At 35.5% G+C, this 15,296-nt stretch overlaps 1 protein-coding gene across 1 annotated transcript in view; it reads left to right on the top strand.

The window, feature by feature from the left end:
* The window catches only part of RPS6KA6 (ribosomal protein S6 kinase A6), a 176,109-nt gene that overhangs the window by 142,380 nt on the left and 18,433 nt on the right, over window positions 1-15,296 (top strand). The window contains exon 20 of the mRNA XM_043569575.1: window positions 783-900. Coding sequence (XP_043425510.1) covers window positions 783-900 — 118 coding nt within the window. The remainder of the gene's footprint in view (window positions 1-782; window positions 901-15,296) is intronic.

Raw genomic sequence — 15,296 nt, 5'->3', positions numbered from 1 at the left:
ATATTTAGTGTTATCTCTACCTAATTGTTACAAGAGAGAATAAAGACATAAGCATATCAAGATATCTTCCTCATACTTCTTAACCATAAGTCTTTATTCCCAAATTTGAATACCATTTTCAGTTTCACCTGTTATAATGATACAAACTGATCACTTTGCTATTCTATATTAATTTTAAGCTACTTAAACATTAAACAATGTATTTGTCTTCCTGTCCATGAATATTGATCAACATAATAATTTTATTGACTATAGAGTTTTTAGTTACATTGATATAAATATTTAACACATTGTTTATGGACATTAATTAAAAATATTGTTAACCTGTTTCCCTGGATAATTCTGTTAATTTGTTAGTGAATAAATTTGAACCAATCACTAAATACATTCTCAATTTATACAGTTAACAATTTCTTCATAGTAAGTATATTTGTGTTGCTAACTTATGCCTGAGAATACAAACTTTGCATGTTTTATTTTGGTCTAATTTTAAGCCTATAGCTTCACACGAAAAGCCATCTTTATTTTATTTTAATTTGACTAACTGATCAAAGGAAAAAATATTTATGTAAGCAAGACTCCCTATTTTATTAAATAATCCATGAATATTAAGTTCATTGTTTCAAATATAAAACTTGATATGAAAGGTAAAGGGAAATATTAGATAATACTTTTAATTTGCTATAGTAAGTATTTGCATGTTGTCTTATATTCATCGCTTTCAATTAGATTTAATTTGTATATTAGGCCCTCATGTCTATTCAAATCTATTTTATTAATAGCTACACTCCATTTGCTAATGGCCCCAATGATACTCCTGAAGAGATACTGCTACGTATAGGCAATGGCAAGTTCTCTTTGAGTGGTGGAAACTGGGACAATATTTCGGATGGAGCAAAGGTATAAAGTATAAATATCTTTTGTTGCATTCATATTAAATTGTGGAAATCTTTAAGTTATAGCCTAGTCTGTATTTTCAGAGTATCTGATGGTGTTATATGTCAGTATTTGTTTTTAAGTCAACTCACATGTATATGCGGATTGAACAAGATGAAGGCTAATTTTTTTTTCTGCCATGCTTCTGGGCCATATTTCTTTCATATCAATTCGTATGTGTTCAAGGAATATAAACTAGTTTCATTATTTACCAAACTAAAAATGTAAATCTACTGAGGAAAAATACATATTTAAAGCTAACTAGAGCTGATTTCTGCATTTGGTATATTTTTACACATCTTTTCTTCTTTAGTACAGACATTGACTCATGATAATGCAAGCAGTTTTTATAATGTTAACTTATTCCTTGATAATATATGAACTATTTATCAGTAAAACCTAGATATTTATTGATGATGCAGAGCTATCCAAGAGAAATATAATGAAAGCCACATATGTAATTTAAAAATTTCCAGTAGTCACATTAAGAAACAAAAAGAAACTGGTGAAATTAATTTTAATAATATATTTTATTTAACCTGGTATATCTAAAATATATCATTTCTACATATAATCAATATAAAAATTAGTAATATATTTTACATTCTTTTTTTATATTAAAACTTCAAAATCTGGTTATGTACTTTATACTTACAGGCCATATAAATTTGGACTACCCACATTTCTTTTTATTTTTTTCTTTTTTTATCATTATTGTTTTTTAATTTTAGTATATTTGACACACAATATTACATTAGTTTCAAATGTAGAGCATAGTAATGCAATAAGTTCATACATTATGCTATAGTCTCAAGTTGGACTACGTACATTTTAAAAGGTTTAATAGCCACATGTAGCTAGTGGCTGTCATAGTAGACAGTATAGTTTCAGTGTAATTGGCCTTATTTAATTTAGGAAAAAACATTGATCAAACCTTGACTATGAATTCTTAACATTTTTACTTTAAAATTTTTTAGTTTTAAAACAAAACTCCAAAGGTTTTCTGCATGTGGCTTATAGGGCCCTGAAGCTTTTAAGCTGCCATATGAAATAGAAAACAATTTAATTCCAAAGGAATTGCTTATATTTAATATCTGCTAATGATAAAATCTAATTGTCTTAACATTAGCTAACCTGTAGGGTATATTTTGAAATAAATCTCATATCCTAATTATTATAGAGTAAATAAATCAGGGATTTGATTGCAATGACCTTTCAAACATTAGAAAAACAGGGAAGGGATTGAGTTTGGGTCTCAGCCATAACACAAGTGTATTGTGTGGTGTAGTAGAAAAAAAAACTGATTAGAAGCTAGGAAAACAGAGTACAAGTTTTGGATCCAGTAAAGAACTGCCTCAGTTTTCTCATCTGTAAAATTTAGGAACTAGATTCTCCAAAATTTCTTCTGACTCCAAAATCCCATTTCTTTGCAGTTTTTTTTAATAATTTGTTATATTTCTACATACAAAGTGATTGAAACTAGTATTATTAATTAAATATATGTATTTCCTAGTCAGCCAGTTTGTGTGTCACAAAATGCAGTTTCCCAAGGAACAATTCCAATGTTTAGAGCTATACATATGATATTTCTGCATTTCTTTTAAAAAATAACTGCCAACTGTGAAAGTAATGCTGAAATAGATATTTATTTTTTATTTATTTTAATTTTATTCATTTTATTTTTTTGATACAAAATTTATTGTCAAATTGGTTTCCATACAACACCCAGTGCTCATCCCAAAAGCTGCCCTCCTCAATACCCATTACCCACCCTCTACTCCCTCCCACCCTCCATCAACCCTCAGTTTTTAAGAGTCTCTTATGCTTTGGCTCTCTCCCTCTCTAACTTCTTTTTTTTTCTCCCCTCCCCCATGGGCTATTGTTAACTTTCTCAGGATCCACATAAGAGTGAAAACATACGGTATCTGTCTGTCTCTGTATGACTTATTGCACTTAGCATGACACTCTCCAGTTACATCCACGTTGCTACGAAAGACCATATTTCATTCTTTTACATTGCCACGTAGTATTCCATTGTGTATATAAACCACAATTTCTTTATCCATTCATCAGTTCATGGACTTTTAGGCTCTTTCCATAATTTAGCTATTGTTGAGAGTGCTGCCATAAACATTGGGGTACAAGTGCCCCTATGCATCAGCACTCCTGTATCCCTTGGGTAAATTCCTAGCAGTGCTATTGCTAGGTCATAGGGTAGATCTCTTTTTAGTTTTTTGAGGAACCTCCACATTGTTTTACAGAGCGGCTGCACCAGTTTGCATTCCCACCAACAGTGCAAGAGGGTTTTTTTTTTCTCCAAATCATCTCCAGCATCCATAATCTCCTTATTTGTTCATTTAACCACACTGACTGGCGTGAGGTGATATCTGAGTGTGGTTTTGATTTGTTTTTCCTTGGTGAGATGCGATGTTCAGCATCTTTTCATGTGCCTGTTGGCCATCTGGATATCTTCTGTAGAGAAGTGTCTATTCATGTTTTCTGCCCATTTCTTCACTGGGTTATTTGTTGTTCGGGTGTGGGGTTTGATGAGCTCTTTCTAGATTTTGGATACTAGCCCTTTGTCTGATATGTCATTTGCAAATACCTTTTCCCATTCCGTTGGTTGCCTTTTAGTTTTGTTGATTGTTTCCCTTGCAGTGCAGAAGCTTTTTATCTTCATGAGGTGCCAATAGTTCATTTTTGCTTTTATTTCCCTTGCCTTTGGGGATGTGTCAAGTAAGAAATTGTTGCGGCTGAGGTCAGAGAGGTTTTTTTCCTGCTTTCTTCTCTAGGGTTTTGATGGCTTCCTGTCACACATTCAGGTCCTTTATTCATTTTGACATTTGGATTGTTGTCTTTACATTTTCATTTGTTCCCATATACTTTTTAAAATTTTTCTCTAATTGCCTGGTTGACCCACTCATTCTTTAGTAGGGTGTTCTTTAACCTCCATGCTTTTGGAGGTGTTCCAGGCTTCTTCCTGTGGTTGATGTCAAGCTTCATAGCATTGTGGTCTGAAAGTATGCATGGTATGATCTCAATTCTTGTATACTTATGAAGGGCTGTTTTGTGACCCAGTATGTGATGTATCTTGGAGAACCTTCCATGTGCACTTGAGAAGAAATTATATTCTGTTGCTTTGGGATGCAGAGTTCTAAATATATCTATCAAGTCCATCTGATCTAATGTATCATTCAGGGACCTTGTTTCCTTGTTTATTTTGTGTTTAGATGATCTATCCATGATTATAAGTGTAGTATTAAAGTCCCCTGAAATTACCACATTCTTATCAATAAGGTTGCTTGTGTTTGTGATTAATTTTTTCTATATTTCGGGGCTCCCATATTCGGCGCATAGACATTTATAATTGTTAGCTCTTCCTGACGGATAGACCCTGTAATTATTATATAATGCCCTTCTTCATCTCTTGTTATAGCCTTAATTTAAAGTCTAGTTTTTCTGATATAAGTATGGCTACTCCAGCTTTCTTTTGATTCCAGTAGCATGATAGATAGTTCTCCTTCCCCTCACTTTCAATCTGAAGGTGTCCTCAGGTCTAAAATGAGTCTCTTGTAGACGGCAAATAGATGGGTCTTGTTTTTTTTTTTTTAATCTATTCTGATACTCTATGTCTTTTGGTTGGAGCATTTAGTCCATTTACATTCAGTGTTATTACAGAAAGTTATGGGTTTAGAATCATTGTGATGTCTGTATGTTTCATGCTTGTAGTGATGTCTCTAGTACTTTGTCTCACAGGATCCCCCTTAGGATCTCTTGTAGTGCTGGTTTAGTGGTGATGAATTCCTTCATTTTTTGTTTGTTTGTTTGTTTGGGAAGACCTTTATCTCTCCTTCTATTCTAAATGACAGATTTGCTGGTAGAGGATTCTCAACTGCATATTTTTTTCTGTTCATCACATTGAAGATTTCCTGCCATTCCTTTCTTGCCTGCCAAGTGTCAGTAGAGAGATCCATCACTAGTCTAATCGGTCTCCCTTTATATGTTAGAGCATGTTTATCCCTAGGTGCTTTCAGAATTTTCTCTTTATCCTTGTATTTTGCCAGTTTCACTATGATATGTCATGCAGAAGATCGATTCAAGTTATGTCTGAAGGGAGTTCTCTGTGCCTCTTGGATGTCAATGCTTTTTTTCCTTCCGCAGATCAGGGAAGTTCTCAGCTATGATTTCTTCAGTACACCTTCAGCACCTTTCTCTCTTTCTCCTCTGGAATCCCAATTATGCGCATATTATTGCGTTTCATTGCATCACTTAATTTTCTAATTCTCCCCTCATACTCCTGTTTTTTTTTAATCTCTCTTTTTCTCACTTCCTCTTTTTCCATAATTTTATCTTCTATTTCACCTATTCTCTCCTCTGCCTCTTCCACCCAAGCTGTGGTCACCTATGTTTTTTTTTGCAGCTCATTTATACCATTTTTTAGCTCCTCCTGACTGTTTCTTAGTCCCTTGATCTCTGTAGTAATAGATTCTCTGCTGTCTTCTATGCTTTTTTCAAGCTCAGCGATTAATTTTGACTATTACTTTAAATTCATTTTCTGTTACGTTGCTTATATCGTTTTTGATCAGTTCGTTAGCTGTTGCTACTTCCTGGAGTTTCTTTTGAGATGAATTCTTCCATTTCGTCATTTTGGATAGTCGCTGGAGTTGTGCAGAACTGCAGGCCTCTTCCTCTGTGCTGTCTGGAGCAACTTGTGTTGGTGGGAGGGGCTGCAGTCAGACCTGATGTCTGCTCCCAACCCACCACTGTGGCCACAGTCAGACTGGTGTGTACCTTATCTTCCCCTCTCCCCGAGGCAGGACTCACTGTGGAGTGGTGTGGCCCCCACACTGCCAGGCTTGTGGTGCTGCTTCTATGGGATCTGCCGTATTAGCCGGGGTGGATCTGCAGGGTGCACAGGGGCAAGAGGGGCAGACTCAGCTCATTTTGCCTTCGGTTTTCCACTTCAGGAGGGGCCCTGCAGCACTGGGAGGGAGGTAGACCGTCGGAGGGATGCATTCACAGAAGCACAGCGTTGAGTGTTTGTGCGGTGCAAGCAAGTTCAATGATGGGAAAGGGTTCCCTTTGGGATTTTGGCTGGGGGATGGGCGAGGGGGATGGCGCTGGTGAGCGCCTTTGTTCCCTGCCAAGCTGAGCTCTGTCTTCTGGGGCTCAATAACTCTCTCTCCTGTTGTCCTTTAGCCCTCCAGCTCTGGGAGCAGAGCTGTTGACTTATAGCATTCCAGATGTTAAGTCCCGCTGGGTGCCAGAGCACACTCTGTCCAGCCCCTCCACTTTTGCAAGCCAGACTCGTGGGCTTTGCCTTTCCAGGCAGGCTGCCCCTCCACTGCCCTGGCTCCCTCCCACCAGTGCGTGTAGCATGCACTGCCTCTCTGCCCTTCCTACCCTCTTCCGTGGGCCTCTTGTCTACACTTGGCTACAGAGAGTCCATTCTGCTATTCTTCTAGCATTCTTCTGGGTTATTTAGACAGATGTGGGTGGAATCTAAGTGATCACCAGGACGTGGTGAGCCCAGCATCCTCCTAGGCTGCCATCTTCTGCCAAGTCCCTCCTGAAATATTTATATGACAATTATGCTTAGTACTCAGTTTTCCATGTTCTGTGTGTTTTATGTTTGAGTCTGTCTAGTACTTAAGAAATAATATATATTAAAGTTTAGTTTTATTTTCACCTCCTCTTTTTAGTGTGATATTCTGGAGCAATTAATATAGGATAAAATATTGGGGGCTATTTTTTAAATATTTCACATGGTCTTTCATTATTTCCCTTTTTATGGATCAAGTGACTTTAGTTCTATCTTTCAAACTTACTGAAAATGATGGCAAATGTTGAGCAAAGGAACTATGTGAACCTTCTAAAAAACTATCTTCTGTACATTTTAACAGTTTGATTTTTTTGTTTTAAATTAGCAATGAAGATAAACTATTGTTCAGTTTCCCATAACTCCTTAGACTAGTGTCCCTTAGTTATGAGAATTATGGCATTTTCTATCACTTCTTGAGAGTTGTTTTACTTATTTGCAGTTTCTTATAAGCTACTTTTCCCTTTTAAGATGATGATTCTGTTTGCCTCCTGTCCATGCGGAGTTCATAAACTTTGTTCATTCGGTTAAATGATGGTAGAGGTGAGGGGTGATAGTGGAAATCATGTTATTTTTGTGTGTTTTATTGCTACAATACTTTCAGCTAAATTCTCACCTCCAAACCACAGGCTTTGAGAACACTGGCGTTACTGCTTCCCTTTTGTAAAACAGGAAAAGCAAGAAGAAGTATCTGGTAAACACAGCAAAAATAGAAGAGGCAGGAGAGTAATGAAAATTTTATGGTTTCACTGTATATAAACACAATAACACTGGATTAATTAGAAGGCTGTTCTATCTAAATTTTAGAATATTTTAAGTAAATAAACTGTTACGTATTTCAAGTGCATATACCCTTAGCCAGCAAAGAATTGACCAGTAGAAGTTCTTATGGGACAATTATTTATGACCTTTTCCCTTGCCTCCTGTAAGAAGAACAACTTATACCTTTCCTCTATTGTGCTCCCATTACTATGTTGTATGTACCTTATTAGAGCATTAAACATGTTCCCCTTTACCATGTATTTGTATACATTTTTATTCTTTCCATTCAGAGAGCATTTAAATGTCATGCTCATTTTTTTACATTTCCTAACATACTTAGCACAATAAATACTTAATTGAATATATTTTCATAAACCATTTAATTTTTTCTTCAGGTATACTTTGCCTTGTTAATTTGCACAGTAAGATGTTCCTGTCCATTAAATAAAGATAAATATTGTCTAATTGTGAATGACTATAAATTTGCTGTAAATGACCAGGATTTACATACATATTTCTTTTTAATTTTGGCTTGAAGTTTCTCTTAATAGAAGAGGTTTTTTGTTTTTGTTTTTTTTAATTTTTTTTTCAACATTTATTTATTTTTGGGACAGAGAGAGACAGAGCATGAACGGGGGAGGGGCAGAGAAAGAGGGAGACACAGAATTGGAAACAGGCTCCAGGCTCTGAGCCATCAGCCCAGAGCCTGACGCGGGGCTCGAACTCATGGGCCGTGAGATCGTGACCTGGCTGAAGTCGGACGCTTAACCGACTGTGCCACCCAGGCGCCCCTAGAAGAGGTTTTTTATGTCTTTACAAGTCAGAGATTTATAGAGCTGGAAGGAAGCTGGTTTCTCATTTTGTAGTTAGATAAACCAAGGTGTATACACTTTATCTTGCCCATGGTCACACACAAAAAGTGGCAGAGCTGGAAATGATTTTTAGTCCAGTACTCTTTTTAGTCTACTACATTTTAGGGAAGACATTTTAGAGAAAGAAAGGCTTTATTAACTTGCTTATGTGAATAGAGTGGAAGAGAAAGTGGTCTATAAATCTTTAATGAAAAAGCAAAGGAATAATTGTTCATCCACTTCTTTTATAGAATATGAAAATCAAGTGTACTGAACTTATTAACCTTTTTTTTAATTTTTAAATTTTTAAAAAAATGTATTTATTTATTTTTGAGAGAGAGAGAGAGACAAAGTGAGAGCAGGGGAGGGGTAGAGAGAGAGGGACACACAGAATCCGAAGCAGCCTCCAGGCTCTGAAGTGTCAGCACACAGCCTGATATGGGGCTCAAACTCACAAACTGTGAGATCATGACCTGAGCCCAAGTTGGACACTCAAATTACTGAGCCACCCAGATGGCCTATGAACTTATTAACCTTTACATAATCTATATTGGAGAACAGTTTTACACTTAAACAACATATTGAAATCCTTCTAGAAATTCTACTACCATAGATTTTATTTTATTTTATTTTATTATTTTATTTTATTTTACTTTACATATTTTTCCCAAGCATATTTATGTATTTTTATTAAGTTTTCTTAATTTTTATTCCATCATAATTAATAGTACAGTGTTATATTAGTTTCAGGTGTACATTATAGTGATTCAGCAATTCTGTACATCATCACTCAGTGCTCATCATGATTAGTATAGTCTTTTTGTTTTGTTTTGTTTTGTTTTGAACAGCAAGATGTTTATTTTCACAAAAAAATACTATCAGATAGTTAAAAAGAGTAATAGGGTTGGTTATGATGTTTCTGCCATCAAGCCTGTTCATTGAATTTGATGTTGATGTGAGTATAGAGTGGTACAGTGCTTTTTATTTTGTTTTCTTTTGTTTTGTTTTGTTCCAATTTTGGGAAATTTTTTAACTTAATTTATTTTTTAAATTTACATCTAAGTTAGCATATAGTGTAACAAGGACTTCAGAAGTAGATTCCTTAATGCCTCTTACCCATTTAGCCCATTCCCCTTCCCACAACACCTCCAGTAACCCTCTGTTTGTTCTCGATATATGAGTCTCTTATGTTTTTGTCTCCCTCCCTATTGTTAAATTATTTTTACTTCCCTTCCCTTATGTTCATCTGTTTTGTATCTTAAAGCCCTCATATGAGTAAAAGCATATATTTGTCTTTCTCTGACTAATTTCACTTAACATAATACCCTCCAGTTCCATCCATGTAGTTACAAATGGCAAGATTTCATTCTTTTTGATTGATGAGTGATACTCCATTGTATATATATACCACATCTCTTTATCTATTCATCCATCGATGGACATTTGGGCTCTTTCCATTCTTTGGCTATTGTTGATAGTGCTGCTATAAATATCGGGGTGCACATGCCCCTTCAAACAGCATACCTGTGTCCCTTGGATAAATACCTAGCAGTGCAATTGCTGGATCGTAGAGTAGTTCTATTTTTAATTATTTGAGGAACGTCCATACTGTTTTCCAGAGTAGCTGCACTAGTTTGCATTCCCACCAGCAGTGCAAAAGAGATCCTCTTTCTCAACATCTTCACCAACATCTCTTGTTGACAGAGTTGTTAATTTTAGCTATTCTGACAGGTATGAGGTGGTTACCTCATTGTGGTTTTGATTTGTATTTCCCTGATGGTGAGTGATTTGAGCATTTTTTCTTGTGTTGGTTGGCCATCTGGATGTCTTCTTTGCAGAAGTGTCTATTCATGTCTTTTACCCATTTCTTCATTGGATTATTTGTTTTTGGGGTATTGTTTGATAAGTTCTTTATAGATTTTGGATACTAACCTCTTATCTGATATGTCACTTGAAAATATCTTCTCCCATTACATGGGTTGCCTTTTAGTTTTGCTGAGTGTTTCCTTAACTGTGCAGAAGGTTTTTATCTTCATGAGATCCCAGTACTTCATTATTGCTTTTGTTTCCCTTGCCTCCGGAGACGTGTTGAGTAAGAAGTTGCTGCAGCCAAGATCAGAGAGGTTTTTTCCTGCTTTTCTTCAAGGATTTTGATGGCTTCCTCTCTTACATTTAGGTCTTTCATCCATTTTGAGTTTATTTTTGTGTATGGTGTAAGAAAGTGGTGCAGGTGCATTTTTCTGCCTGCCACTGTCCAGTTTTCCCAGCACCACTTGCTGAAGAGACTTTCTTTATTCCATTGGATATTTTTTCCTGCTTTGTCAAAGATTAGTTGGCCATGCGTTTGTGAGTCCATTTCTGGGTTCTCTATTCTGTTCCATTTATCTGAGTGTCTGTTCTTGCACCAGTACCATACTGTCTTGATGATTACAGCTGTAATCATGATTAATATACTCTTAATCACCTTCACCTGTTTCACCCATCGCCACACCGACATTGCCTCTGATATGTTGTATTTTAAATGAGTAACCTCAGTTAAAGTTATTTTTTCAACATTTTTTTACTGGAAGCATACTTAATAATACAGTGTTATATATATATATATATTTAACATTACATCTAAGAAAAATAGAATACATATTTTCTTCAAGTACACACAGAAGAATCCTAAGTAAATCACATAAAAAGAGACATAACAAATATTACAAATTTAAAAAGACCAAAATCATACCAAGTATATACTCTTACCACAGTGGTACAAAACTAAACATCAACAATCTAACAAAGCTGGAAAATCTGCAATGTAATTATTAAATATTAATATGTAAATATTAAACAACACACTACTGCACAAACAGTGGGCCAAATAAGAATTCAATTGGCACCTCAAAATATGTCTCATAACAAAAGAAAAAGAAAACACAATATCCCAAAACCTGTGGGATGCAGCAAAAGAAGATGTTAGAGTAAAATTTATCCTATAAATGCTTGTTTTAAGAAAAAAAAAAGTTCAGGGCATCTGGGTGGCTCAGTCGGTTAAGCGTCTGACTTCGGCTCAGGTCATGATCTCACGGTCCGTGAGTTCTAACCTGGCATCAGGCTCTGTGCTGGCAGCTCAGAGCCTGGAGCCTGCTTCAGATTCTGTGTCTCCCTCTCTCTCTGACCCTCCCCCGTTCATGCTCTGTCTCTCTCTGTCTCAAAAATAAATAAACATTAAAAAAAAATTTAAAAAAAAGAAAAAAAGTTCAACTTTGCCCAAGGACCAAACACCGTGCACTCCAGGCAAAGAGAGCCTCGTTGATGACTAGTTTGAAGGCTATAGCAGCTAAAACACAGCAGCAGAGTGCATCCACCACACACCAGAGACACTCCCTGAAGCACCAGGAACTGGACAGTATATCACCTCTGGAGGCAAGGGAAACAAAACAGAACCAAAAATCAACTATTGGGACCTCATGAAGATAAAAAGCTTGTGCACTGCAAAGGAAACAATCAACAAAACTAAAAGGCAACCAACGGAATGGGAAAAGATATTTGCAAATGACATATTGGACAAAGGGCTATTATCCAAAATCTATAAAGACTTTACCAAACTCCACACCTGAAGAACAAATAACCTAGTGAAGAAATGGGCAGAAAACATGAATAGACACTTCTCTAAAGAAGACATCCAGATGGTCAACAGGCACATGGAAAGATGCTGAACGTTGCTCCTCATCAAGGAGAAACAAATCAAAACCACATTCAGATATCACCTCACGCCAGAGTGGCTAAAATGAACAAATAAGGAAACTATGGATGCTGGAGAGGACTTGGAGAAACGGGAACCTTCTTGCACTGTTGGTGGGAATGCAAACTGCTGCGGCCACTCTGCAAAAACAGTGTGGGGGTTGCTCTTTTTCTGCATGCTTGCTGACACTTGTTGTTTCTTGTGTTGTTAGTTTTAGTCATTCTGACAGGTTTGAAGTGGTAACTCATTATGGTTTTGATGTGCATTTCCCTGATGATGACCAAATTAGAGTTTAAACCAAAGACTGTAACAGGAGATGAAGAAGGGCACCATATACTAATAAAAGGAACTATCCAACAAGAAAATCTGTTTTAAGTATCTATGCCCCTAACATGAAGCACTCAAACATATAAAACAATTAATAATAAACATAAAGGAACTCATTGATAATACACAATAAATGTAGCGGACTTTAACAGTACACATACATCAACGAACAGATCATGTAAGCAGAAAATCAGCAAGGAAACAATGGCTTTGAATGATACACTGGATGAGATGGACTTAAGAGATATATCCAGAACATTCCACCCTAAAACAGCAGAATACACATTCTCTTCAATTGAACATAGAACATTCTCCAGAATACATCACATACTGTAAGGTCACAAATCAGGCCTCAGCAAATACAAAAAAGATTGAGATCATAGCATGCATATTTTCTGACCACAATGCTATGAACCTTGAAGTCAACCATGAGAAAATATTCAGAAAGACCACAAACACATGAAGGTTAAAAAACATGCTACTGAACAATGAATGGGTCAAGCAGGAAATTAAAGAAGAAATAAAAAATACATGGAAACAAATGAAAATGAAAACACAACAGTCTAAAACACTTCAGGTACAGCAAAGCCATCATAACAGGGAAGTATATAATAATACAGCTTATTTCAAAATGAAAGAAAAATCTAAAATAAACAACCTTACACCTAAAGGATCTCAAAAAAGAAAAACAAACCAAGCCTTAAGCCAGCAGAAGAAGGGAAAGAATAAAAATTATTGCAGAAGTAAATGATATAGAAACTAAAAACCAAAACAATAGAATAGATCAATGAAGCTAGGAGCTGGGTTTTTTTTGAAAAAGTTAATAAAATTGATAACCCCCTAGCCAGACTTATAAAAAATCACAGATGAGAGAGGATAAATAATAATGAACACTAGAGACAAATAATTATAAGTAAAATATGAAAAAGTATGCCAACAAATTGGACAACCTGGAGGACATGGATAAATACCTAGAAACATAAAATCTACCAAAACTGAAACAGAAAGAAATAGGAAACTTGAACAGACTTATAAACAGCAAAGAAATTTCATCAATAATAAAAAAATCTCCCAACAAACAAAATCCAGGGTAAGGTGGCATCACAGGTAAATTCTACCAAACATTTAAGGAAGAGGTAATACCCATTCTTCTCAAACTTACCCAAAAATTAGTAATGGAAGGAATATTTCCAAATTCATTCTATGAGATCAGCATTATCCTGATACCAAAAACAGATAAACACTTCACTAAAAAGAGAACTACAGACTAAAATCTGTGATGAACATAGATGCAGAAATTCTCAATAAAATACTAGCAAATTGAATCCCAACAGTACATTAAAATAATCATTCCCCACAATCAAATGGGATTTATTCCTGGGTTGCAAGTGGGGTTCAATATTGGAAAATCAATGTGAGATACCACATTAATAAAAGAAAGGATAAAAACCATATGATCCTTTCAATAGATGCAGAAAATGCATTTGACAAAGTACATTTTGCAAAGCATAACATCCATTCATGATTAAAACCTTCAACAAATAGGGTTAGAGGGAACGTACCTCAACATGATTAAGGCCATACATGAAAGACCCACAGCTAATATCATCCTCAATTGGGAAAAACTGAAATGTGTTCCTCTACCTTTAGGAACAAGACAAGGATGTCCACCCTCACCACTGTTATTTAATATACTATTGGACATCCTAGCCACAGAAATCAGACAACAAGAAATACATAACATCCAAATCAGCAGGGAAGAAATCAAACATTCACTATTTACAGATGACATGATACTCTATATAGAAAACCAAAAAGACTCCACCAAAAAATTACTAGAACAGATACACAAATTCATTAAAGTCACAGGATACAATATCAATGTACAGAAAACTGTTGCATATCTATATATCAATAATGAAGCAGCAGAATTAGATTCAAGGAATCAGTGCCATTTACAATTGCACCAAAACCCATAATAGGAATAAACCTAACCAAGAGGTGAAAGATCTGTACTGTGAAAACTATAAAACACTAATGAAAGAAAGAGGACACAAAGAATTGAAAAAACATTTAATTCGTAAGGATTAGAAGAATAAATATTATTAAAATGTCTATACTACCCAAATCAATTTACACATTGAATATATTCCCTATCAAAATACCACCAGAATTTTTCACAGAGCTAGAAAACACAGCTCTAAAATTTGTATGGAGCCACAAAAGACCCCAAATAGCCAAAGCAGTCTTGAAAAAGTCATGCAAAGCTGGAGGAATCACAATACCAAACATCAAGTTTTATTACAAAGTTGTAGTAATCAGGACAGTATAGTACTGGCATGAAAATAGACACATAGATCAATACAACAGAATAGAAAGCCCAGAAATGAGCCCACAACTCTATGGTCAATTAATCTTCAACAAAGCAGGAAAGAATATCTAGTGTAAAAAAGGGCAGTCACTTCAACAATTTGTGTTGGGAAAACTGGACAGCAACATACAGAAGAATGTTACTGGACCACTTTCTTACATCACACACAAAAATAAATTCAAAATGGATGAAAGTCCTAAATGTGAGACAGGAAACCATAAAAATCCTAGAAGAGAACTGAGGCAGTCACCTCTTTGACATCAGCCTTAGCAGCTTCTTACTAGGTGTGCCTCCTGAGGCAAGGGAAATGGAAGCAAAAATAAACTTTGGGGACTTGATCAAAATAAAAACCTTCTGTACAGTGAAGGAAACAATCAACAAAACTAAAAGGCATCCTATGGAATGGAAGAAAATATTTTCAAATGACATATCTGATAAAGAATATCCAAAATATATAAAGAACTTGTACAACTCAACACCCCAAAAACTAATAATCCAAGTAAAATATAGGCAGAAGACATGAATAGACATTTTTCCAAAGAAGACATACAAATGACCAACAAGACACATGAAAAGGTGCTCAACATCACTGATCATCAAGGAAATACGAATAAAAACTACAATAAGATATAATCTTACACCAGTCATAATGACTAAAATCAACAATACAAGATACAACAGGTTGGTGAAGATGTAGATAAAGGGGAACCCTCTTGTACT

Source organism: Prionailurus bengalensis, chromosome X (assembly GCF_016509475.1).
Source record: "Prionailurus bengalensis isolate Pbe53 chromosome X, Fcat_Pben_1.1_paternal_pri, whole genome shotgun sequence".
Taxonomy (NCBI): Eukaryota; Metazoa; Chordata; class Mammalia; order Carnivora; family Felidae; genus Prionailurus; species Prionailurus bengalensis.
This window is presented reverse-complemented; position numbering and strand designations above follow the sequence as displayed.